Source organism: Amia ocellicauda, chromosome 21, assembly GCF_036373705.1.
Source record: "Amia ocellicauda isolate fAmiCal2 chromosome 21, fAmiCal2.hap1, whole genome shotgun sequence".
In the NCBI taxonomy this organism is placed as follows: Eukaryota; Metazoa; Chordata; class Actinopteri; order Amiiformes; family Amiidae; genus Amia; species Amia ocellicauda.
This window is the reverse complement of record NC_089870.1, coordinates 22437524-22464954: the sequence shown is the minus strand read 5'-3', so window position 1 is coordinate 22464954 and position 27431 is coordinate 22437524. Positions and strand designations below refer to the sequence as shown.

The 27431-nt window shown below is 44.6% G+C and overlaps 1 protein-coding gene across 5 annotated transcripts in view; it reads left to right on the top strand.

The window, feature by feature from the left end:
• LOC136716923 (RNA-binding protein Nova-1) overlaps positions 1-24337 on the top strand; it is a 61722-nt gene extending 37385 nt beyond the window's left edge. For 2 of the 5 annotated variants that reach the window (XM_066694344.1, XM_066694347.1), the window contains exons 3-5: positions 7141-7337; positions 9849-9920; positions 21071-24337. In XM_066694344.1, the coding sequence (XP_066550441.1) occupies positions 7141-7337; positions 9849-9920; positions 21071-22078 (1277 nt within the window). In that variant the 3' untranslated portion in view covers positions 22079-24337. The remainder of the gene's footprint in view (positions 1-7140; positions 7338-9848; positions 9921-21070) is intronic. The other 3 variants (XM_066694345.1, XM_066694346.1, XM_066694348.1) reach the window with 3 other exon arrangements.
• The last annotated feature ends 3094 nt before the right edge of the window (positions 24338-27431 follow it).

Genomic DNA, 27431 nt, shown 5'->3' with positions numbered 1-27431 from the left:
AATAGAAACACGGCTCTACTGCTTTTTCATGTACAGTCTAAAGCTCCTTTTGTTTTGCTCCTGCATGCCATTGATACGTGGCAGCTGTGTGAGAGGCCTGAGCCCAGAGAGCAGGCCTGTCTGTCCGCGCATTGTTCCCCGAACACGGACCACCTCTGGATGTGCGGCCCGGAGATAACAGATGGCAAGACTGGAGGACTGGAGTCGGGAGTAATCTCTCTGGCTGGGCTACGGGTCTTTGGACCTCTCGGGCGCCCCTCGGACAAGCGAGGACATTTCCTGCCCCGGCAAACCATGAGACGTGTGTGTCTCCTGTGAGGATTGCAGTTTAAAGTGCAGCCTGTTTCTATTCACTCTTCTTTTCAGAGGAGATTTAATTTCATAAATCTCTAATTGTCGGGGTTCGCCGCGACTCCCAGAGCCAGCGATAATCTCTTAAGCGCTGGCTGGAAACGCGGCAGACTCGATCCCGGGCCCGGCCCCATGTTCTCCGGCTGGAAGGCGCTTTCCCCCGCAGTGCAGGCTGTTTAAAAATGCATCCCGCTTCGTAGGGACACGTTGTGCATCTTCTGTTTGTGGTGATGTGTCCAGGGGTGGGGTGGGGTGGGGTGGGGGCGTGCGATCGGTAGCGATTCTCGGCGAGCCGTGCGGTAAAGATGTAGAAGGTGATGTAAGCCTCGCTGGCAGCCGCTGAACGAGGGATATACCAGAGAAGACGTAGGTATGTGTGTCTCCCAGCTCGTCATGTTGCGTGTTGTCGTCAGAAGGGAAAGGCAGAGGGCCAGCTGAAGCTCGCAGACTCGTAGGTGACGTGCGCTCAGGTTGTGAGATGTGCAGACTGTGGCAGGTGTTAAAGAACGAGCACAGCATTACAAAAGGGCAGTCTTAGACATCCTAGATCTGCTAATATTAGACAGTTCTGTGCTCTGGACAGGCCTGAGATCACGGCGAGTGTGTCTGAACTCTTCCTGCCTCTTTGGATGTGTTGATGGTGAGCTTCAGAGCGCGGCTGCCTTCCGGTCAGTGCGTCTCGTGTGTCTCGAGGGCTGTGAGGAAGTTGTGAGGTCAGGAAACTATATGAAGTAAGATCAGGGCTCCGCTAGGTCTTGAAGCTGCGGCACACATTGCTTCTCGCATACAAAGAGTTCTGTCCCCATGCAGACGTTTGTCCAGTGCAGATTGTGTTTTTAAATCTGATTTGGTTGTTTTTTCCTGACCACAGGGGTCTTGACCTCCTTGTCGGACCCATCAAGGCCTTGTAATCATGATTGGCTGCGGTTGTGTGTGTGCAAGTGCCGTGGCAATGGCCGTCTGTGCCTGGACCCAGGAGAGGAGAAACCGCTGTGTGTAGTCAAACCGGTACAGTGCAGTAAAGTAACAGAGGTCATTGTCTGTGTTCGTTGGGCTTTCGACGGTGCTTTACGCTTGTCCTGTCGCGCTCCACTCACGCAGTTTGAGAAGGCGATGAATAATTAACGTCTCCTTGATTTCTGAGGCCTTTTCAAGGGTGGTGGGGGCGAATACGTCCATGCCTACGGTCCACGGAATGAACCGAATCCTTAAAGTGGGGTCCACGATAAACCTGTCCATCAATAGTCATTTTTTTCCTCTATCGTCTCTCCCACCTGTTGTGTACTTTCTGGGCTTTCATTATGACTATTTCACAGTCAGCCCGGTCCTGCGGTAAAGGCAGCCCAGTGGATTTGGATTCTTTCCATCCCTGGAGTCGGACTTGAAAAGTAGTTTGTGTCAAACGTGTTGAATTTAAGGGGTAAAATAGATCATTTCCTTGGCTTTCTGCAGATATTTATGTTTGGTTCCTTTTGTCAAGTATCATTGACCCCTGCGAAAGCTCGGAAATCATTCTTAATCGGTGGCGGAAATAAATACAATCTTTCAAACGATACGGTGTGGAATAATATCAGTTTAATCTCTGTCTATGTGTCGGAGCCTGAACTCCGAACGGCTGCTGTAATTTCTTTTCAAAACTTTAGCGGTTTACTCTGAGGGGATAAGAAACAGCTGGAGCGAAGAAAAACAACGCGGACCGGGAGTGGGGAGATCCCACTGCCTGAACAAAGTGTCCTTGGCAGCGAAACGCCCTTTCATTAACCAGAGTCGCTGACCCTGATTAGTCGAGATGGAAAATAATTTGAGCTCACTTTTATTATTATTTCTTTGTAAGAACCTCTTCTGAGTGTAACGGCCAATGCTCAGAAACGCCGCCCCTCTGATTGAGCAGGTGTTGATTGCGGTTAGATTGTGTGCAGCTGGCCTCGTCTCGGTGCCAACAAAGGCCGATATCCCATGTTTTTTTTGCAACACAACTTCTGAGGGTCAGAGTCTGCGGTCTGTCCAAGGTGGGGTCATACTTCTGACAACGGAGTGGCACCTGGTCTTTCGGTGGTGGCAAGAAGTCGTTGGGAAGTTCCTTGGATCAGGAGCGTTTGTTCCCGTGTCGGAGGCCGCAGCGCATTCTGACGGTCTCGTGTTTGATCACATTGCCGTGGATGTTTGGTGCCGAACATTTAAATAATAAAGGAAGCTTAGCTGCCTGATATTAAAACCGACAGTCCCCAGGGGCCGGCGGAGAGCTGCTGTTTTTGAACCTCACTATCGGGAGATTAATAAGGTTCCATCTTTTTATTCTTTTTACTCTGTCTCTCTCAAACCCCCCACCCCCCACCCCGTCTAAGCTATTCATATTATGAGCATTGTACAAGATTTTACATGACAGATAATGGCTTTTTCCTCTGTCTTTGAAATGCAGAACCAGTTTTCACTCTCCCTCTCTGCGCTCGCTCTGCTTTTAAGATGGAGACGAGAAATAGTTTGAGTTGCTGAACACGGCCCTCCCAGGAACCAGATTCTAACACAGATTTAAAAACGCACGCACACACACACACAACTTCACTGCTCTATCTCTCTCCCTCCTCTCTCTCTCTCTCTTTTTTTATTTATTTTAATATTGTTCTGGATTCTGTCTATATCTAGGAAATAAAAGATATGAAAATAAGTTGAAACGTGTGTTGAGATGCACAAAGATCAGAGAGGGGGCCATAATTGCTGCCAGACTCTTGGCCTCTGACTCAGGCCTATATGTTCCTCACAACAGGTAAACATCGTATCCTGGGAGTTATTAAATACAGCTCTGGCCTATAATTATTTCATGATGTCATGCTGTAAAACTGCTTTGATTTTACTTCCTTATAGCAGAGGCTAGGATGGCTAATGTATTTGGACAGTAAGTGCCATATTGAAATCTTGGCCCATTCCTGTTGATATTGTTCAGATTGCGTTGATTGACTCGTCGTCTAACCTACGTAATTCTGTACTCGACTCTCAGCTGCACAACCAGAGACGCGCTTAGACACTTTGACGTGCCTTTCATCGCCATAAACCAAAAGCACATGCATAAATCAACATCCCACGTGTGCCGCAGGTTTTATCTGTGTGTACGGCATGCTTGTGTATCCATTGATTTAAGACTTATTGTATATATGTCTATATAAACACCAACTGTTTGTGTGCCTCCCAGGCACCAAATCAGACACCATCAGCGCGGTGGACTTGACAGATAAAGGGTCACGTGCCCCAGATTAAACCAGTACAGGGACCCTGAAATCCCATGTACTGACTGTGGTAAACTCCCACACGTGCTCTCTTACAGTTAGTTGTTTGGGGAAACTGCAGGTAGGAGAAGTCTCTGTGCTTACAATCCTAATTCGCATTCCTTTAAACTCGTACCAGGCACTCATTACAATACTCTGACCGGCTCTAGTCTCTAGTTTCGTTTTTAGGACTATTGTCAGCAGCTTAATGATTATTATTTTTTTCTTTAATGTTTATATGTCATTGGCTGGAATGCACTGATGTTTGAATTTGCAGACAAAGAAAGAAGATTGGGTGTTTTTCTTGGCAGAGCAATTGAAAAAGAAAGCTGTGAAGTCGATACACGTGTGTTTATTCATTTACTGCATCTGATTCCAGAAGAAGAAACGGGTCAGCAGTTTTTGGAAAGGGGGCTGTGATTGTAAAGTCGCGTCACACACGTTATTGCAGGATATCGATTTGGTTCTCTGCGGTGCAGAAATCGGCGCCAAATGTCTTTCAAAAAGCACATCATCATCTGTGGAGACAACAGGAGTGTGAGAGATCCTTAATGCTCTCCTGTCAGTCACTGCATTGTGTAGATGAGTTTGTGTAGCGATGCCCTTGTGATATCTTGAGTAACTAGAACGTATCATGCAAGTGTTTTCTGCACCATGCAAGCTGGATAAAGACATCTAGAAAATAACTGACTACTTATTAGATAATGCATTTGAGGGAATCCTGCAGGAAAGGGTTCAATCTGGGGAAACCCAGGCAGGTGGCAGGTCTGTGATGGAGCTGCAGGACAGAGCAATCGATCACGGTTATGTGTGTGTCTGTGTGTCTGCAGATGTGCGTCTGTGTGAACACCGTAAATGAAGAGTCACAACACGCCAGCTCCGTGAAACATCTGCCCTCTAAGGGCTGCTAAAAGCTTCCAGCAACACTTAACTGCAATTGAATATGTGAAAATATAATGTATATATTTTGTTGCATGGCAGAAAATGTTAATTGGTGGTGTGTAGCTTAGCGGTTGGGAAGGACAGCAGAGAGGTTGGCGATGTCAAGCATTTGCGTGAGACGAGGCATCGCGGGTTCATTTGGTAATGATAACATTTCAGGCCAGTTTAGTCCGTTGTGTCTCGGCGGTCAGTCAGGATGGACCTTGACCTGGCCTTCAGTGCTCAGGTCTTCCCAGATTCTTGCTTCTTGTTGTTACTGGTCGTGTCTGACTTAATTGTTAGTGAAATTAGTAGCTAGCTATGGTAACTTCCAGGGCTGGTTTCACAGACCCAGATGAATACAAGTCACGGCCCGCTCAGGGTAATTGATCAGTCCTGAACTCCCATGCTCATCGGGGTCTGAGAAACCAGCCAAGAGAACTGCAGACGTGTAACGATTGTGTCCGTCTGTAGTGTGTTGTACAAGAAATGTCGGCCTGTGGTTTGAAAGGAATGCAGATAGAAAAATGTGAAACATCGTTAATAATACAACCTAAATACCCTCGTTGTGCGCCACAAATGAGTAACAAAGTGATGGAGACTCGGCTGAGGTGGCGATGTTTAATATCTGATCTCCGCTCACACTGCTTGACATTTTGTGAGTCGAACAGCTGCTTTCCCGTTGTTTGCCATCCAACACAATACCCTGCAGGGTTAGAAAGGGGTCGTCACGATCGGCAAATCTCTTCCATGCCCCGCGCCGGATCTCTGTGCACTTCTCTCCCTGATGTCTAAATATAAACTGGAAAGATTTCATGTCAAACAAATAAAATTGAGAAACAACCTGATGGTTTATATTAGACACTAATGGAGCTTAAAAGCCTGGGAAATTAGAGAGCGCTGTCAGGGCTGTTACGTCATAGCAGCGCTGTAGCCGTGTTCATAGAAACGGGTCGAATAACCAGCGATCTGTATTCCACGCATGCGCCGCTGCTTCTCATGCTTCATGCGATTGAGGTTGAGGGATGAGAAGGAAAAGAAAAGTATTGTGAGATGCAGGATTGAAGTTGCTAAGACAGAGGATTGAAAAGCTTTGAGTGTGGCACTCACAACATCTGAATGCTGCCCTTAATTTTGATCCTGTCAAACTCTTTTAGAGCCCGAAAATTTGAATAATTTCTCCTCGGGACGATATGGAGTCGCCAGAAAGCTTTTCCATTTGTTCTCATCAAGTGTGACATGTGTTTGTCCATCTCCTAATAACTGGCATTTGCAACAAAAACGCCATCAGTTTGCACTTTACAGCACTGTCGGAGAAACAGGTTAATTTGGATTGTGGGCTTTTGTTTTGTAGCTTTTGTAACTCTCTGTGTAGCTCAGGCACTTTTAAAAGCACATGCGATGCATTTAAATCGACAAGCAGATTAATTATTATTACTATGAGATGTACTGCAATAACAACGATTATAATAAAAAGGATTACAGCGATGGCCACTTCCCTGGTGTCCTGCGGTGGGCCGGGGGGACACTGCAGTCCAGCTCTCTTATTGTGTACGTCTTGCACTTGTTGTGCATTTTTGTACACATGCAGAGTAGTGTCAAGCTGTGATGTAGCTTAATTATCGCTTTATAAACTGCACACTCATGTTTGTATTTAGCTGTGGGCTGAGCTGGCGATGCACAGTTTCAAGTAAAGCTGAGACATTGACTTCCTACTCCTTTATTGACACTTTGTTGCCTACATTGTATCTGGGTTGTGTTTTAAATGAGAATTTCCCCCAGAACATCTCTCGGCAGCATCCCTGACTCAGATCAGCTGTGTGGCCGATGAAGTGCTTTAGTTTGTGAGAGCCTCTTGTTCTCGTTCAGACAGGCATGTTGTCAGACTCCAGTAAGAGCTGGTGCCGTACGTGTCGTAAATTAAAGGTCCTCCGCAGGGTCTCCGTTTGTTTAGGGTGGTCTGCTGGGAAGGTGGAAACATAGGAGGGATTTGTGCCGCCTGCCATAGCTGTGTGTTGGGCCTGTTCCCCCTCTGAGCAGCGCTGGGGCAGTTTCTCACATGCAGGCTGCTCTCCCAGCGCCGCTGAAACCCGATCCTGGCCTGTGTGAATGTGTGTCTCCCGACCGGGGGAGAAACACTCGCATTAGCCACACTGATCAATCCACATCACTTCTCATCGTTTAGAGGACAATTAATACCGTGCTGTAACGACTCCCTGGGGCTCGGTCATGTAACCGAACCCATCTGCGGCCATGAAACCACACAGGCAAGCCTGCACCACTTAAAGGGAACACAACAACACCAACAATACCCACAACACAACACCACAATGATAATAATGATAATAATAATAATACTGTGTGTAGCTGTTTAAAAGAAAAGCAGTGTGTCAGTACTGCAACAGTTACAAATATGCATTGTTTTTTTATAAGTGAAATTTAAAATAATAGTTAAAATAACATCCAGAAGTATTTATTAAGATGAAATGTTATTGTTAACAGTAGTCGTATTGGATGTGATTGATCGGATCTGTCTGTGTTCTTGACTGCTGTCACGTGTCCACTGTCTCGGTGTTGCCTTACTCTCCCCGCTTGCTTTTCCTTGAAGGTACTTACGTCAGTTTTGTGGGCTCCGCAGGTACAACGGAGCGGGTATGCCTGATCCAGGGAACCGTCGAGGCCCTGAACGCCGTCCACGGCTTCATCGCCGAGAAGATCCGAGAAATGCCCCAGAACGTGGCGAAGACGGAGCCCGTGAGCATCCTGCAGCCCCAGACCACCGTCAACCCCGATCGGATCAAGCAGGTGAGCCCCCCCGCCTCTTTGCGATTAGGACTCTCTCTCCTCCTTTCAGTTTAAAACGTTCAGTGCAGATAGACCTTTACGTTGTTAAGACTTTTATAAACCAATAAAAACACGATGCCTCTCTCCTTTTGAAGCAAACGTGGAATCGTATTCTTTAGAAGCCTGACGTGAGTGATTGGGTTTATCTATTTTACTGTAAACAAAGAGATCTAGTCTCCCTTCGCATGCGTCGTCCTGGTCTTTGCCAAAGCCCAGTATCGGCCGTATCAGTGAGGCTGCCGATATCGCTAGCCCCTCTCTCTCGGCAGTCAGCTCTGTACGGACCTGCATGCGATTTAAAACGATTGTGATCGGGGCTCGTTTTCCACCGATCGATAGCCACTGCTCAGGTAATGATATTTTCACCACGTTTGTGCAGGGGGAGAAGAGGTTCAGTTTATATAGATCATCTCAGTGATTTGTCAGGAAGGACTGTATGTATATTTTTTATGCACGATGGAAGCACTGTTATAGAAGCCTGTGGCTTCTCAAATCCCTTTTCCTTGCCGTTGTATCCGATGCATCCTGCCGGTGAGCGACTTAAATGACATCCTTTTATTGAGCATTAATTCCACACACACTGTACGCTGTTGATCATTTCCAAAGGCGGAGAATGGGACCCGGACGGATTAGGGGCAGCATTTGATCTCTGTTGTGCGATTACAAACTCTTTGCTTCCAATCCCGCATTGCGCTGCCTTTTCTGCTCGATAGGGTCAGGCTTTTTTTTTTCCTGTTTTTGTTCTTGGTATCAGCTTACTTTAACCTGGTTCTTGTATTTGGGGGAAGAAAGGGAATCTCGTATTCCAAAGGCAACACAAAGAGAAGGTGCTCTCTCTGCGTCTTATTTTCGTTATTTGGTGGCGAACTCGATGTCATGGGTCGCTGGAGCACAGTGGGTGAGAGCGATCACACAGCTGCCCAGGCGCCTTCGTCCAGATGTTTGCTGACCTGTAGCTGCAGCCTCGTTTCCATTTTTAATTGACCCATAAAACGCGCCTGCAGTGTCCGTGGAGTACACGACGGCCATGTTGCTCTCTCTCTCACGGACTTCCTTCCTTCCCCGTAACGTGAGGCAGAGGGAAGACTTGTCGCGTGTCCGCTCCTCCTCCGATCATCTCCGTCATCTCCACGCATCTCCAGGAGTCGCCGTTTGAGATTCGGTCACCTGTGTTTTTTCTCCGCATTTCATTAAAACACATTTTCATGTTGTCGGTTTCAAATTCACGAGCAGAAATCTAACTCCTTGGCAGCAGCAGCAGTAGGGTTGTTTGCATGGGTTTTAACCCCCGCTGTTCAGGAGTTGTCCCTTTGTTGCCGAATGACATTAAAAGTTGGAAGCAAAGAGTTGAACCTCATTTCCATTTTAAGCGAGAGCTAATCAGCCACAGAGCTTCACAATGCAGCTCCAGACACGCATCGCCCATCATCTGCGCAAATCTGGGCAGGGAGTTTATCTTCGACACGCAGAAATGTCTCTGTCTCATATGTCTATAAAGATCACACAGCAATTCATTCTTCTGTGGTAATTGACAGGGATTTACCTTTAATGAATGTGGTCACCATATCGTAATGATTTATCAACTCAAATTACAGAAAGCATAGATGTATAATTTGTGTATGTATGTATGTATGTGTGTGTGTGTGTGTACATACAGTACTGTGGTAAGACATTTGCCCTCCGTCAGATTTTTGTGCATTTTTGCATATGTATGATCTTCAACCAGAACCTGACATCGGATCAAAGGGACCCTGAGTGAACGAATAAGAACATAAGATCATAAGAATAACGTGCACTTTATTAAATAAAGGTATGCAACACAGTGTGAAAAAGTATTCGCCCCCTTGGACTCAATACCTGATTACGCCACCTTTAGCAGCAATAACTGCAATCAGACGCTTCCTGTAGATTAGTCTCTCTCGGTGCCGTGGGGGCATTTCGTCCCACTCCTCTGTGCAGAACTGCTTCAACTCTGTGACATCTGTTGTCTTTCAAGCGCGAGTCCTGCTGCAACATCTTCGTGGGTTTCAGGTCTGGACTCGGCCAGTAGACCTCTCTGATCCAGAGCAGAATTCATGGTTCCTTCAATACTGAGGGCCAGCCCAAGTCACTCGGACAGCTGACCCTTATTATCCCTTTAATTGGGTTGGGTTAACTATGGGGGCAATAACTCATGAAGATCACATGTTTGACACACATGAAAGAAGCACTTTGGTTTCACTCCCTCTGTGTATAACAACCACACAAAGATCTGACCGTATTGTGTGTGTAAAATGTGCATAGATGCAGAAAATCAAGGGGGCAGTACTCTTCCACTGTCCTGTATGTGAATATATATTTATCTGTAATATATTTGTCTATATGTTCATACACATTTAAATTGATCTTAATCTGATCTTTCTCAGACATGCTTTTCAGCACAAGGCTTGTTGAAGTTTGGTGATTTTTGCTCCTGAACTGCTTTGTTCCCAGACATTGCCATCCTCCCCAACCTCCACCAAGTCCTCTCCATCCGACCCCATGACCACCTCCAGGGCCAGCCAGGTACGGTATCATCCTGCCATCTCAGCCATGACCTCCATAGCCGCCCCCTCGACCGATTGTCATTCAGTCGAGCCGCGGGATCTGCGCACGGTAGGTTTGCCCCTCTCTCCGGTGGCGAGGAAACTGCCAGGGCGTCCTGCCCCTGTCTGAGACCGACGCCAGGCCAGAGCGTGTTTAGCAGTGAGGTTAGGAGCGGCTGCTGTTTGTGGTCGAACCCGTTTTAGGCCAACAGTCCCTCAAGGTCAGGAAACGGCTGATACAACAGTGTGTATATCTGTATCTTTCTTCTTCCTCCATTTTGTAGCACAGCTTTATAAACAGCAACACTGGGAGGCTGAGATCCACTCTCTCCCATTCCCCTCGATATAAACCCTTCACCACCTGGCTCAAAATGCAATACAGATGTTTATTAATCAGGACGGGCTAATTAAAAGGCCTGTAGCAATCTGAACGACAGGTGGAAGTACCCGTCCACATAAAGTGTTTCTTTCTGAAAACTATCAGCTTTGTTTCCCTGACCTTGTAGTGATAACTAGTTCAATAGCAAGTTTGAGTGACTCTTGTGTGTGTGATTTACTCCCGAACGCACTGTGAGGAGAGTTTCACCGATGCAGTGAATGAGCAGGTGTGAAAACGGCGATGCTCCGGTCTACACAACACCACATCTGCTCCGTGGTTTGGCAATAATTCACCAATTTGACAGCCAACTGGAAGTAAATGCAATCTCGAATCTCCTCTCCGCGTTTCTGCCGCCGTTCCGGTTAAAAGTATCACCGTAAAGATCCTTAATCTGTGCAGCCGCCGAAGGTCACCGGGGTTATCTCTCGGGATTTAGTTTTTGATTTGGCTGGATTTATTTCTCCCAGTGTCCTGACCTTTTAAGATCTTATTTGAAAACCTGATAAAGAAGGTGTGGGGAAAGATGGCAACAGCACCTTTTTAAAGCTCTCTGTTCAGGCTGCCACTAAGATAACGTCTTACTGTGAATTAACCTGTGCTGGGTTTTGAGAGAGTTGGTCACATATTTAGAGCGATAGAAAGATAAAAGGAGAAATGTGCGAGTTGTTTTTATCCAGGGTATCCAAGATACGCTCTAACTTTTGGGCTGCGAGTATCAGGAGTGAGAGAAGCAGAAAGTGGTGTTTTTATTTAATTAAAAGCACTTGCCGGAGAGGAGCTGAGAGCAGCACAGTCAGAGTAAGATTTCAGACGGTCTGAAGTGTCCGGGCTTTAGACTAAAGCCGGATTCAAAGGACACCTTATTCCTCATCATCGTTTCGCAGCTCCTCGTGAACGCGGTGTCTGTCTGGAGCCGCCTGTCCGATGAATGAATGCTTTCATTCCCGGTTAAGAAATGAAAGAGATGCTGCCGGGTATCGGCGTGCGATGAAACGGGCCTCTGTGCTTCATCTGCACAGGTTCACACTGTCTGTCTGCAGAAATCTCACGAGGGGGAGAGAGAGTATTATTTCATAGTGATTGTGAAAGACGGTTATCTAGAGTAGTCCGAAGCGATGCCTGGACGTCCGGAAATAGAGCGGTTTGATCAAATTTAAGTTTCCCCAATTCTGGAATGTATGTTTTATTCAACGTTTCAAAAAGGTCTAATACTTTATTTTCTGAAATGACGGTGTGCAGTCTTCTCCTGTCCCCGGAATACAATCCATCTCTGATCAAATAGACACCGTTATCAGATCAGGTCTCTCTCCAGTTCATGTGGGAAGAAAACATCTGAATATATTAGATGCCCCTTCTGTTTCTTTAGGGCTAATATACAGCTCTGAAACAAATTGAGATAACTTAACATTGACTTGTGATTTTTTCCAGAGCTGTGAATGTGCCTTAGATCAGTGGTTCTCAACCCTGGTCCCGGAGGAGCCCCTTCCCTGGTCCTGCTTTGTTCCAACTGAGCTCTCAATGACTTAACTGAACCCTTAATTGAACTAATAATTTCCTAAATCAGAGCCCTTTAATTATTTTAAACAGTAGGGGTTTAAAGTTAAGTCTAAAAAGGACCCAACTTTTTATCAGATTCACAATTTAAAAAGTAAAATATAATTAAGTAATTGAGACCATTTCTTTAGATCATTGATGGTGTAGGACAGTGGTTCCCCTACCCTGCTGGTTTTTGTTCCAACCCAGCTCTCAATTTCTTAACTGAAACTTAATTGAATTAGCAATCTGCTTAGATTTATTTTATTAAATTGTGTAATAAAAGAGTTGGTCCTTTAAGTTGTTTATACAATTATACTTCATTTGACACCCCTACTGTTTACAATAATTAAAAGGCTCTGATTTAGGAAATTGTTAGTTCAATTAAGGGTTCAATTAAGTAATTGAGAGCTCGGTTGGAACAAAAACCAGCAGGGTAGGGGCTCCTTCAGGACCAGGGCTGGGAGACACTGGTGTAGGATGCCCGAAAGAAGCTCAGTCAGTTCTTCATCTTGTACTGAGGACATTTTCATCACACGGTATCTTCTACAGCTGTTTGAAAGACTAATCATTAATCAGTCTCTATGCTGTATTTGTGTATCATTACGAATGAACCAGCACAACATGAGAAGACGCCACTACAAATTGTGGGACTGTTTGGGACACAATTATCCTTATAAAATTCCTCTCCTTTTGCTGTTGCTGCCGTTCATTATATCTGAAGCAAAAGCCAGACATAACAGCTGATTGAAGGGGAGAAAGATCTCTCTGCAGAGAACAAACACTCCTGTGTGAATGTCACTCGTGGCTTTATAGATTTATAACCGTAATGCATTCCCCGTCTCCCATTTCCTCCCCGAGCTTAAAGAGCTGATAAACGTCCGTGTGAAAAATCTGTGTTTTTGCTGCAGTAATAAATATTTACGCCGCACTTGTACGCTCTGTGTGTAACAGAAGCTGTGCTAATGAAAGGATTTTATGGTCTGAATCTTTAATCGGTACATTTCCGAGAAAAAAAGCAGCCGTTGATGTACAAAGCTCTGTCTCTCGATCGGGAGGAGTTGGGCTTCGTAGGCAGTTGTGTTGTGTGTGCGTTTGGGTTTGTTCTCACTCAGATTTATCTTTTTATTTTATTTGAAGCACGCCTACCTTTCTGGGTTTCTTTCATGGGGGGGGAGGGGAGGTTCTCTGCCAATATACATCTCCCTCTCCATTGTCGTAACATAATTCGGTGTTAATAAGTACACCGGGCGTCCGATGCTTAGCGTGTCAGGACAGATCGGATCTCCTGTCCCGCAGATGGTCTCGTAAGGGAGGCGATGGCTGCGGCTGATTCCTGCGTGCTGCCTTTGTGGTGAGGGCTGACAAACAGTAGATGGCAATTGTTTCCCGAGCGCATCCGTGATTAACATTCTGCTCCAGTCTATCGGCGTGTATCTGCAGTGCGGATGTTAAGTGAGAAAAGGTTCCTGCACAGTAATCTCGGAGCTGTCAGCGGCTCTCTGAGCGAGTTACACGGGCAGATCTGCGAGAGCCGTGCGGTTAGTCGGCATTGTGTTTGAACAAAGATTAGTCTTATCTGAAGGAGGAGATGGGGGAGAACGGAGGCATAATAAACACATCCCCCCCGAATTGCACAGGAGGCTTACCTTTTGTTTGAGGGCTTGGGGGTGGGGGTGGGGGAGGAATCAATTTTTACTTTTCATTATCACTTGAAGGATGCCGCAGTACGGAGACGCGTTTGTGTCTTTGATGCTGGCGAAGGTGAATGTGCTCGGTGTGCAATTGTTGATTTTGAAACCTCCTCCACACAAGTTCATTCCGATTCAAACACATGCTTTGAAACTCGGCGACCCGGAGAGGCCGAAGCCAGGGCTTCTCTCGCATCTTTTAGAAGGAACGTGTGCAGGGTTTTCTTTGCATGGCTCTATTGAAATGTTTATATGATTAAAATGGTGAAGGTATTCAGTCACTGCTGCATCTTTTTAGCATTGTAACTCCAGGTGCGCAATCCAGAGCAGCATTTCAGTTTTTAAGGCGGTTATTTTCTAGAATTAATTTGACATTTGTAGTTTGTAACGTAGCCTCGTCCTCAGTTCATTTGTGGAGCCAGTTTCTTGGAGTCTGCCTCCAACTCACGAACGCGTTTACCGGGCGTTTGCTCATTCTATGAGTGTTGCCTTGATAAAAGCATAGCAGATCCCTCACTAAATGCAAGATACAAATGTAGGGCTGTAAACATAATTCACGGTTTCCTCTCCAGTCGGACGCATCTCGGGCCGCTCTGGAGAAGGAGAGAGGCGTTCTGGGTTCCTGGGCAAAGAGGAATGGACAGCATCGCCATCATTATTAATACATCGCCTGTATGGCGCCTGCCTTTCTGGGCGTAAATGCCTAGTTTGTGTTTTAGATGATGGTTTTGTTTGGGCACCAGCAGCGTTAGGTGCTCATTAACAATATCTCTTCAGCCGTGTGCCTCCAGCAGAGTCTAATTGGTCATCGTGCCGCATTATTATTATACACAGTGGCTCTGAGATGCCTGACTTGCCTACAGGGTCTTTTGCAGGCCGTGGTTTTTCACTGTATAGCCGTGTATGTGCTGCCCTCTCAGCACAGTGACTTGTGCAGCTTGGTTTGAGATGCTGCTTCCCATTACGATATATTCTCTGTGAATCAGCAGTATGCCCCCCGTCTGTCCACTATGTCTGATGGTCAGGAGTCAGGCTTTGCTTCAGCTCCTGTGTACATCTGTGTTAGTGACTCCAACTCTGATTTTTTTGTTGTTATTTTTTGTACATACGTTTCTGAGCTGCTTGATGTGGTTGGGTTGTGCTTCTGTAGATCGATGGTTTAGAGTCTCTGCATTGCAGCATCACAGTGCAGAATCAATATTGTGAATATTATTTAGGTATTAGACTAATTAATAGTTATCCCTCTGTGTCAAGTAAGAAATCTTAATGTCAAGTAGAAATTGTTACTCAAATTGATACGCAAATGGCAGAATTACTCTATAACATGAAGAAACCTCTCCCAACCCTCGTGAACGAAGCTGTAGAAGGCTGGGGACTTGGCATCTCACTTTCAGGATCTTGTATTGGTCCAGAGACAACATCCCAAATCCCATCTCCCATCGCTGCCATAGTTCACACATCGTCGGCAGAATCTTCTCTAAATCTCCGACACCAGTTTCCCTGTATTTCTCCTTTTGCATTAGAGAGGGGGATAAAGTTTAACACTCCTACAAGCAGGAGCACAACATTTAGTGCTTTGTTTTATTTTTTCTTCCCTTTCTCTGTGAGTCACACACACAGTTGGGTCCCTGTTTAAAACACGTGTATAAGACCGCTGTCTGCCTGGCTCGAGTCCGAGTCGAGTTCTCGGCGTGGATGCCTGGAATCGCGGTCTGACTGGGGTTCGAGTTCAGCTTTTTATCTGCTGAACTGTAATCTTCATACCTTTTATCAAAACCACAGGGGAGCCATATTTGTAATTCCCTCCCCTCAGTCCAGATGAACTAATCTCAATCACAAGCGCGGCAAATTACCTGAATTATTCCGTGGCAAATTACTCCTAATATATTATTTAAAAACATTCTCTGTCCTGACGAACTTCATGCCTGACTTCACATATGTAGACATTGTTTTAAACCGATGCTTACAGCACAATCAGCTTATGTATAAAAAGCGGTGTGTATATATATCGATTGGCACGAGGAACACACCATCAAACACCGAAATGAGTGAAATTATCTTCTGTTTATAATCCCTTATCTTAAAATAACCAACTTGCACCTATCTGTCACCGGAAGAAACCCCTCGCTGTAGCTATTGTCTTATCTTAAGAGCCCAGAAGAGAAATAAAATGTCAGTCGTTTTGATCGCAGTGGAGTCCTGAGATTGCGGCGCACCTCGCTTTCTCTTGTCAGTGTTTCATATCTCTGTATGTAGTAACGGATAAATCTGTAGGTTTTTGTGTGTTTTTTTTTTTTCATTAGTGAAATTAAGAAATTGTGCTGAGAGGAAAAGTGTCTCTTTTAGGTTAAAGTTATTTCACTTTCACTCATTAATCCCCATGCCGTGTGTCTTTATTTTCATAGTATTTTTCCCCCTGTTAATATTACCTTTAAATTGCTTCACCCTTAAATATCAGAGGTTAATATAACATTCTTAAATTGTCAGTCACAGCTGATATAAAAGTATGACATTAGAAGACTTTCTCAAAGCTTTTTCCGATACCCAAAACTGCATTTTTACTAACAGGGAAGGAATACTAAAAGTACTTGGCATTGCACTGTGATTTTTACAGGGATTGGTTGACAAGTCATGGTGACTGAGAACGGTCTGCCCCCTACCAGTGATTGTGCGAAATACAAGTAAACTAATCTCTTAGAATTGCAGTTTTGTCAGGCAGATACCAGATTACTGTTACTCGTGAAATTGAACTGTGATTAATGTTGCTCGTCAGTGAAAGGGTGTAGTGAAGCACGTCCGAGTTCCTCTGCATCCTCCGCACCCCACTGCCTCGCCAGAATGCGACCCCGCAGATGGAGGAACGGTCTCTGAAGCCAGTCAGATCGCCACAGCCTTCGTATTGATTAAACTTCTTTGCTCTAGCATCTGGCAATTGAAAAACGTGGTCGGACACGTCCAGGTTAACGGGAACTGCTGTTACAAAAGAAATTTCAGCTGACGCAGTGAAACACCCGGGCAGAAGCTTAAGGAAGAGGAATCTACCTCCAGCGATGCTTTGACTTGTCTGAGCTGGCTCTAAATGATTCTTCAAAAAGCTCGGTGTTTGTCAAGCTCTGAATGCTAATGTGTTTATGAAACTAATATAATTTGTTCCCTTCTTGCTCCTCTCCTTCTCCTTGCATATTTGTATCTATTTTATTTTACTGAAAGAAAGCTCACATGAATTACTTTTTCGCATTTTTATTTTGAAAGTTTAGGTGCTACTGAGATTTAAGTCCGCAATAAATATTATAAAATATAGTGGGGTTCCACAAGAGACCTTACTGCATCACTAAAAGGCCCAGACCCCTGGGCCTGATGTAGGCTTCAGAATCGCTACGCTACCCTCCTCAGTAGTTATAGCACAACCTCGCACTGCTCCTTCATCTCCTATCCTGAGATGGACCGCTCGATATCCCACGGCTGACACCAATGTAACGTTCTGTGGACCCTGTTCTCCTGTGCCTTACCAAAAATACTTAAAGGCCCAGACCCCCTAGCAAGGCTTCAGAATTGCTACAATATATAATTATTATTAGAATATTAGAGCAGAGTCGAGCAAACTGAAAACAACTTTAGCAATTAATTTGACTGTAAACCCTGACTGAAACTGTGAGACACTTACACGTTAAAACAGCCAAAGGAGAGTCTGTTCTCTTCTATGCAGAAAAGCCCTTGAAGGTTGAACAGTTTTATCTTTTCTCCACACTTGGAAAGCCCGGCAAGAGAACAGATCCATCTCTGAAGCGAGTTTCTGTAGATAAGGTTCTCCTCAGGACCAGTCCCTGTCAGGCGCCTGGGAGCCGGGCTGGACATGACAGTAGCCAGGCCAGTCTGCCTGCACTAGCGCGAAACATGCCTCTGACGACTGATAACGTCTCTCAGCCGATCATTCGTAGACCCATGCGCTCCTCGGCTGTGTACCGCACTCGAATGTGTGTTAGTGCTACCGCGACTTGATGACACATGACACGTGTGGCTGTGGCTCCACACGCCCCGTCCTCCGTGCCTTATGGATATATGAAGGTGACATCGCTATATAGTGTGGCATTGTCTATTTGTTTTGTCCGACACTACAGTGTAATATAAGTTGTGCACTGAAGGACAAATACAGTAGAATGTATAGCTACTACATTAGGATAGATGAAGCATTGCATTACACAGTACACTTAAATAATTAGCATGTGATATTAATTTATATTATATACATAATATTTGAGATACGTGGGAAGCCGTAGGTAGCGGTTTTATAGTGCTGGGCGCATCTTGCTCTTCTGTAGGGACTGGGGCACTGTTAGAGATCACCTTGGTTTATACAAAGCCAGCAACTCTGGCCCTTCATGTCTCTTATCTATAATGGAAATCCGCCCTTAATGATCTGAGCTCAGAAGGGCCTCCCAGTGGCGATGCGTACCTGCTCTCAGGGCCGCGTCGATAACCCAGCGATAGAGAAGCGTGTCAGAGGAGGGACAGGTGCTCTCAGGCCCCTTCTGTTCCTCTGCCCGGGGCATCCGGGTCCCACGGGTGAACGGAAACGCTTTGTGGAGACGTTTGCTGCTTCATTTTATCATTTATTCTATTTTATTGATTATATATTCTTTCTGGCTGGTCTGCTGACGCAGGAGTGTTGTTCAGTGCTATTGTCATATCCAATAATATCGAATGACACGTATGAACCCATCCCGGTGGGCAGATCTCTGCTCTGCGTTTTGTACAGAATTATCTATCACCTTGATTACTTGCTTATCTGTCACAATAACCTTGAGCAAAATGGAACTTCTTCAGTTCGCTGCTGGGCTGTGTTTTGTCAAATCTAACGCTTCTCGATGCAGTGCTGCTTCGTGGATCGGGGAACAGGATGGGAACAGCCTTTGATGACAGAACATGGTGCTAGTGCTGCCGGCGTCAGTTAAACTGTCGGCTGCACTGTAGCTCAGATCTGTGTAGGATGACGTCCGACACAGATGAGCTCCTTCATTCCATAAAAGAAGGGAAGATTTTGTTCCCTAAGTATTCCAGCAGGATTCTGAGTTTAAGTAACTGAAATTTATCCATTTTTGTTTGTGATTGTGTGTTTACTGCCGTAAGTTCGCCACGGCCCTGTAATTTGGAGAGAACGCGCCGATATTGAAAGTGATGGTTCACCATGTACCGAGTCTCGGTTGAGTCTGGCCAGTAAAGCTAATCTGTAATAAACTCGCCCGGCCCGCGCTGATGTTATACAGTTATCTTCATGGATTCTAAAATAGCTGCTGTCTTTTCAAAATGTCAGCTGGATCATAATATTTGCATTTGATAATTGTTGTTTGCCCAAATGTATTAAAGGCGGATTCTGAATGTTCTTTTTTTTTTTTCTTTTCCATTGCCGGAAGGTTTTCAATCCTTGCCTATTAAAAAACATAAAACCAAATATTTGATTTAATACATGGATTCACAGGGGTGGCGATATTACAAAATAATTTAATTTACATTAGATTTAAAAAACCATGTTGAAAAACAAAGCCGTGATGTTGTGAAAGGAGTAAACCTTGTGTTTTGTAAGTGAGCGCAGGGTGTTTGGTGAGTCAATAGAAAATGACAGGATGTCAGTCTTACTCGTGTGTTAGAAATCTTAGGAAATCTTAAAGCTCAAATGCTGCGGTTTGGTGCGAAAACACTTCAAAGTGCATTATATTGGCAAACTGTAAACTGAGAAGATGATGCTATACTTTATAGTTTGCTCATTGTCATGTTGACAAGCTTTGTGATGCAATCACAACAGCCTGAATTGCTTTTTATTCCTTGGGAAAATTAAATTGGATTCTGCTTGCCTCCAGAGACATTATCTCATATCGATTGTCTCACATGGGTTCCTTCGTGCCCCTACCTTCTCCAAATGTGCTCAGAAAAGTTTTGACCATCGAATGTTACTGTTGAATTGACTTGCTTATATCATTAAAATGTGACTGAGATGAATAAATCAGATTAGCTATAATGTCTTTTTTTCTTATTTATATGATATTAATCATATAAATCGTGCAGCTGCACATCCATTTCAGTTTGCTTCGGCGCAGGAGAAATCCATCAGCGCGAAATGCATCTCGGAGAGGATTGAAAGGTTAACTTCAATCCCATTTCCATTCCTTCGGTGACTGATTTTAAAGAGATTTAAACCTGTTTTAAGAAGCTGATGATTAATTGATGCCTGCTGAACTGAGAAGCTGAGAGGATCAGATCCAGAAGAATACTCCATATAACTTGATTGTATGTTAATTGTTCCAATTAAACTTCATGGTCATGTTGATATCCATGTCTTCTGTATCTTATTGCACAATGGACAGCACGAAAGCTGGGGGTTCTTCATTAACACGGCCTTATGCAGAACCGCACCCCTGCACAGTGTGTTTTTTGTACCCAATTCCAGTTTAGGTATAGCAGCCCGTTTCAGAGCAGCAGGGTGTTGTTGCCATAAATGCCTAGTGCATCAAACAGGGTGTGTGCAAATAATGTTTACCATGAAAGTGAAACGTGAGACTATCTATCAGAGCAAGTATTTTCTTGTTCAGGTGGATTTATTTTCGGGTTTCCATTTTGGTGCATTTTGTTTGTGTTGTGTGTTGAGACAATTAATGAGATGTCTCCTGTATTGACAAGTCAACCCGACAGACAGATTACCGTCACACAGCAGCACAGTTTCGCACAAAGATCACAGGATTATCAGATGAATGTCCAGGTGCCGTTCTTGTGATAGTTAAAACGGTCTGAGGTGTTCAGAGTTTCCCCCCTTCCCTTTTGCATCCAACGCATATTACGTTACACATTTTTCTTGTTAAACATGAAAGCAAATTCTATTTCCCTCGAATAAATTGCACAGTCATGGTCTGGTAATTCTCAGAGATTACCATGTGGGGGGAGGCAGATAAAAGCCAGCCCCTCCATAGGCTGGTGAAGAAACGGTCGTAAGCACAGTTTTGGATCCAAATGGGTTTTCCTGCAGACTTGAAATAATTAAAAGTAGAAAAGGCACATTTCATCTCAAATTTGACACTGGCTGTATTTGCTTTCTGTGGCAGTTTTATCGTTGCTGTACATGATCGTCTGTAAAGGACTCAGTCGAAAGAGCTGCTCCCGAATGTGTACAGAGCCCCTAGGGGCACCCCGTGGTACTGCAGCATTGAGATTTGAAATCAGGCACTTCTACACATCGGCCGTGGCAGCGTGTGACTGTAGTCTGCAGTTATTCAATCTGCTTTCCCTGTATAGAAAAAAATGCATCTCTTTGAAGTGTGTGCAGGTTGACATAATTGGAAATGAAAAGGAAATAAAAGTCTTATGTTGACAAACCACTTTGTGACACGGAGACGTTTTTAATTAATTGGCGTTGATATGAAAACCGGAGCATTCTGGATTTCAGACTTGGCAGGTGCTTCTGTTTTTGCTGTTGGTTCAGATTTCATTTGGCTTTTTCTTCTTCCCTTCCTCCACCCCCCCACCCCCACTCTTTCACAGGTAAAGATAATAGTCCCCAACAGCACTGCAGGGCTAATAATTGGGAAGGGTGGTGCCACAGTGAAGGCGATAATGGAGCAGTCGGGGGCGTGGGTGCAGCTCTCCCAGAAGCCCGACGGGATCAACCTGCAGGAGCGGGTGGTGACGGTGAGCGGGGAGCCCGAGCAGAACCGAAAAGCTGTGGAACTCATCATCCAAAAGATCCAGGAGGACCCCCAGAGCGGCAGCTGCCTGAACATCAGCTACGCCAACGTCACGGGCCCCGTGGCCAACTCCAATCCTACGGGCTCCCCCTACGCCAACACCGCCGAAGTGTTGCCCACGGCCGCGGCCGCCGCTGGCCTCCTGGGACACGCCAACCTAGCCGGAGTGGCAGCCTTCCCGGCCGTTTTATCCGGCTTCACCGGGAACGACCTGGTAGCCATCACCTCTGCACTCAACACTTTAGCCAGCTATGGATATAACCTCAACACTTTAGGGTTGGGATTGAGCCAGGCTGCCGCCACCGGTGCCCTGGCCGCGGCCGCCGCGAGCGCCAACCCCGCAGCGGCAGCGGCAGCAAACTTGCTAGCCACCTATGCAAGCGAGGCCTCGGGCGGCGGCAGCACCCCCGGGGGCACGGCCGGCACCTTTGCGTTAGGTAGTCTGGCGGCTGCCACCGCTGCCACCAACGGGTACTTTGGGGCCGCCTCTCCGCTGGCGGCCAGCGCCATCCTGGGCACGGAGAAGACGACCGACGGCTCGAAAGATGTCGTGGAGATCGCCGTGCCGGAAAACCTAGTCGGTGCGATACTGGGAAAAGGAGGAAAAACATTAGTAGAATACCAGGAATTGACTGGTGCACGGATACAGATCTCGAAAAAGGGAGAGTTCGTCCCGGGCACGAGGAACCGCAAGGTAACGATTACGGGAACGCCAGCTGCTACACAGGCCGCACAGTATTTAATAACGCAGCGGATCACGTACGAGCAGGGCGTGCGCGCCGCCAACCCCCAGAAAGTGGGTTAACGCCGAACCTCGCTCTGTTCAATCCCTCCTTTATGGTTTTCAAGAAGGATGTACTGTATTTTGAAGAAGTAAAGTTTTTTCTTTTGTTCGTTTGTTTCGTTTTGTTCGTTTGTTTTCTGTTAATATATAATATGCAAATGAATGCGATTACGTTGACGATGTGTATATGTAAATAATGTGTTTTACCAGATGTTTCATAGAAAGAGAATTTTCTTGATATGTTTTAGTTCTATACTTTGCTTGTGTATATTTGTCAGAATTGTTTCTAGTGTGAGAAGATCTTAGCCTGCCATTTTACCAGCATTATTGTAGTTTAAGAAAATAATAAGTAAAAAAACTAAAAACAATTGAATGTAGACCGGGGACATGCGTATAGTTTTCAGTATTAGTTACAAATAGAAGTTAACGCTAAATTAACTACTGTTAGTTAGGGTGCGGTCGGGGTCAGGTACCTACATGGAGTGAGGCCAAAGCACTGTCAAGACCGTCTTACTTCTTGCGTAGGACATAGAGAAGTAAGAGAATAATATTTTATGAATAAGAAACAAAAAAAATACAAAAAAAAATACAAGCAATATAGTTGCAAAAGCACTGTAAAATATTTTAAGGTTAAAACTGTGGATTATTGTATTGGTAAGTTTACAAATCAACAAAAGCACCTGTTGTCCATCTGAACTAGACAATGGAACTAATGCTGCAAGCTGGCCACGGCTCATCCGTCACCATTTGTCTCGGAGGTTCAAGTTCAACAAAAGTATTCACCCACTGACCCCCACCCCCCACCCCTCTCCCCTGCCCTCCTCCAGAGAGGTCCTTATTTGTTTTGAAGCACTAAAATCACTACTGATCCCACCGCCTGGCCAGTAGAACAGCCATTACTCCATTAACATCCGCCACTGTCTAGACACCTTCCTGTTGTTTATACAGTGTATTGGGAATTTTATAAGAAAACGATGAGAAACAAAGACAAAAAAAAAAAAAAAAAAAAAGTGTGAAAGTGCCAACAAAATGATGACAGCTGATGACATTGTTTTAATTAACGGCGACGGCTCGATGAAGCACGTTGCATTTTAAGAGCTTATACTTAAGTGTGAATAATTTGTTAACACTAGAAACATTAGTATTGTGAATGTAGATCTTACTGTGAAGCTACCTGTGACGTTAGCCGTGCGCTCCTGTGCCGGAGTCCCTGCAGCATGGTGTTAGCAGCCCGTGCCGTTTAACCTACTCAGTAATTTGCATGTATGTGGAGCATTTTTATGTCACCAACCAGACAGTATTTTCCTGCATGCTTTTGAAACCAGGCAGTCTCTCTCTAGAGGTAGTGTGGCTCTACCTTCTCTCCCAAGCTTTTCCGAACAGCTCATTTTTCCGTCAGCCTGTTGTTCCCAAGACCCAGCAGCTGTCACCCTCTTCTGTACCTCTCTCCCGAGTGCCAACTGCCCAGGCCATTGACCCACCATACGCTAACCTCTGAGTTTGCCCACTCAAGGCCACTCATAGGGGCATTCATAACCCAGCACCTTCCCATGCTGTGCATGCAGTCTTAAATTCAATGGACAAAATAACATGCTGGCTACCTCCGGATCATCTGGCTGAGCAATTGAATTTTTAAAGAGTTACTTCCATCTCAACTTCAACCCATTGATTTACGTCCATCCTGCCGAGCTAAAAAAAACAAACCAAACAGACCCAGACATCCCAGCAGCTCCTTACTGTGCGACCAGTCAATGAACACTGAGTGTGATGCTCCTCGTCCGAGTCTCGTCCAGCCTCTTTCCGAACTGTGATCTCTGTCCTCATGAACTTTCCCTTTTGTTCATTGAACTATATGGACTCTTCATTTCATGTTGATTTTTACTGTGCAATTTACTTTTGGACATTTGAGATGACTTGAAACAACCTCCTGCTCCCCCCTTCTCCCTATTCTCCCCTCGATTAATACCCCATCTCTGTCAGACTGTAAGAGTAGTCTCATTTTCCTTTTTTTTAACATGGGATTGTTGTTTCATTTAGATTTCTCAAGTCTCTAAATAATGATTTAGAGAATGATTTAAAAGGGAATGATTTGCTTGTTTAATGAAAGAGAAAAGCTGTAGTAAACTGTGTTACTTGGTAATGACTATTTATCGTCCAATATTCTGTAGCTGTGCAAGTTTTGACAAATAGTGTATTTCGTGAAATCAGTGGTTAGCATTGCGGCTATTATATTTACTCATTTTATCATTATAAATGTGCTTAGTTCATCATGTAGCATCACTTGTCTCCCGTCTCATTTTTTCCTTGCATGTCACAAGTCTCAGTTCATTTTTAATACATTAACAGTAAATAATATCTCTGTAAGTCTCTTTCGCCTCGCTGCCTCAGTCAGCAGTGAACAAAGACGGGGAATGGGGGCCACTCTGTCGGCAATTCATAGTCTGGTTTAATCTTAGATAAAACATAAATAATCTACTACTACTACTACTACTACTCTTACTAATGACAATAACAGAAATATGAATGATCAGTTTGGTCTCTTTTCAGCCTCTGATTCCAAAATAGCTCTAGCGATTAAAAGAAATTGGATTGTGGCACTTTTATCTGGGACATTGAACTGATTACAGTTGAGGTCCCGTAGACCGAGGCCATGTTCTCCTCACTGGCTGTTTAATTCTGCTGGGTTTCAGAGCAAAAGCTGAATATTTAGAGAGAGGGAAGCAGAGGGAAAAAAAGAAAGAACAAAGGAACGGGTGTGACGGAGCGAGGGCACCGTTCGTTAGAGGGTAACGACCTCGTCTGTGTCTGGTGTTTATTCTGCATCTAAAGCCCATCTCTTAGAGCTACAAAATTAATTTATCGGAAGAAGGTAAGCTTTTCAGATGCTTAAGTCAGAGTTTAGACAATTAGAAAGCCTTCAAAATGGATACCACTAGGCGTGCAACCAATCGCATTTTACTACTGCCAATGAACCGGAGAGAGAGAGAGAGAGAGAGAGAGAGAGAGAGAGGGGGGGGTGGGGGGATGCTTTTGATGCAAAGGCCGACCATGTTATGAATTGCAAACTATTTATAGTCTTGGGAAGCCGCGCGGAGGCTGGCGAGTGTATGGAATAAGAATGGCCTCGGTCCTGCCGCATTGTGTGTCTCCTAATGCATTCTGTTTCAGGGTCACTTCCAATCAATATTTCATTTACTTACTGAGATTGGATGGGCGCTGGGAGACAGAGAGTGCTGTTTATCATACAGATTGGAGATTCAAGATCTCTCCTCCAGCACGGGGAGCTGTCCCTTCAGCACCTAGAAATCACACTTAGGGCTCCGGTGGCGCCGCGCTGCCCCGGCCGGCAGCTTTCCTCTCAGCACCGTAACGACCCCGGAGGCGATCTCTCCTGCTGCACTGTAAACCCTCCCTCTGACTCCACACTTACTGGTCATGATTTGAAGCCCCCCACCCCCCACCCCCCACCCCCCAATCCTCCCTCTCTGCCACCTTCCCCTGCAACACCATATATTTAATGTGGGATCCATTCCTTTCACCAGTGTCAGAAACAAAGAGAGCTTCTAACCCTTAGCGGCTCATTTCGACTCATCGCTCACAACAGATCTAAGCTCTTTTTTTCTGCTTATTTGATTCCTTTCCAGCTTCCCATCACATCTGTAACAAACCTGAGAGTGTAGCTCTGCCACGCTGCCATGCACAGGGCTAGCCGGCCACTCGGAGGGCTCCATCGCATTCAGATGGTTCACAGAGGTCAGGACCTCCTGTGTGATATTTAACTCGCTTTCTAAGAAAGTGCTTTATAATTAATGTTTACTTTGAGGTTGTGTAAACGGTGCTACAGAGAATCTGGTGAACTTCCCAGCTTTTTTTGTTTTGGTTTTTGTTTGGTTTTTCCTTTTTTCTTTTTTTTCTTTTTTTGTGTACAACTTCGAATGTATAAGATTTATTTTTCTATTGATAATAAAAAGTATGAAAGCATAAAGATGGTAGATTTTAGTAATTTAACAGTGCTTTGATTACCAATGTTTAATAATGACTTTGTTGAACTTATCAGGAGATACTTAAGTACCTTTTTTTTTTGTTTAATTTAAGACTTCTAATTTGATTCTGATTAGTTGCATATTTTATATGACTTTTATGATGGAGCTTGAATTAATTGGACAAAGACTGGGGAAACTTCAAGTTTATAATATAATCGTTAACCCATATTATACAGATCTTTATAATGAATGTTCTTGTGCTCATAACTAAACAGCATAGGTAACTTCTGAATTAAACTCATTATAGAGATGGACATTTTAGGACATGTTTAGCTGAGTTTACATATACATTTTTCTGAGTTTCACCAATTTGAATCCATATTAAATGAATAGGGATTTGAAGATCTGTTCTGAAGTAAACCCAGTGTGCTGTGCTGAATATTGCAATGCAATAAACCATAATGTGTTAATCTAATTAAAATAGCCCTGTCAAAGGGAAAGTTAAATGTTTACACATCTGATTGTGAACAATGTCTTCGTCGACAAATCCACAGGTAATGCCACGCGCATGCGAGAGTCTTGTCTTTCAGGGAAAAGACCTCGCTTGATCCCTCGCGCTTGATTAAGAGTACATTACTGGGGGGAATCTAATAATATACATACGAAGCCACACTTCAAAAGCAAGATCACGTTGAGAGCTCTTCTCCTCTGCAGAAGAGCCGAAGACCCTGCATAAAGACCCCCAACTAAAACACACTTGTGCATTCGATAGTCGAAAGGTACGTGCAGGTTTATCCAAACACTTTTTTACTAGTATAGCAGTGTAGGTTTGCAGGTAAGAATTGACCAGTTAAATCGCATCGTTGAAAAGATGTTTTAATCGAGGAAAAAGATTCCGTGGCCCGAGGCTTCAGATCACCACAGAATGTGAAAATGCAGACCAGTGTATGTCTTGATGTTCAGACAATTTCATGACCATCGCAGTTATGTCTGATGTGCAGTGTTCATTGCCGAGGGTTTGGTTTTGTCGTTGATTTCGTCCCTGTATCTGTGGGTGTTAGGAGTATTTGTTTTGTCCCATTTTTCCATTTGAAGGCAAGGAACATGAATGATCAATTAACTGTATCTTAAAAAAATAAAGAGAGCACTCTGGATGCACTTTATTCATCTTTTCTTTTTAAATATATTTGTATGTAGGGTCCAGAAAGTCCATTCTTCATTGTGTGCTGTTTATCCTCATTTGCAACTAAATTTTATTCTACTCTACATGTTTTGTTTCTGTTCTACTCTTTAATTGTCCTTTCTTTACAAGGTCGGGAATCCTACACTTAAATATTCTGCAGATGCTGTTCGTCGGGGGGATTTTGCTGAGAACTGCAAATGAGGTCATT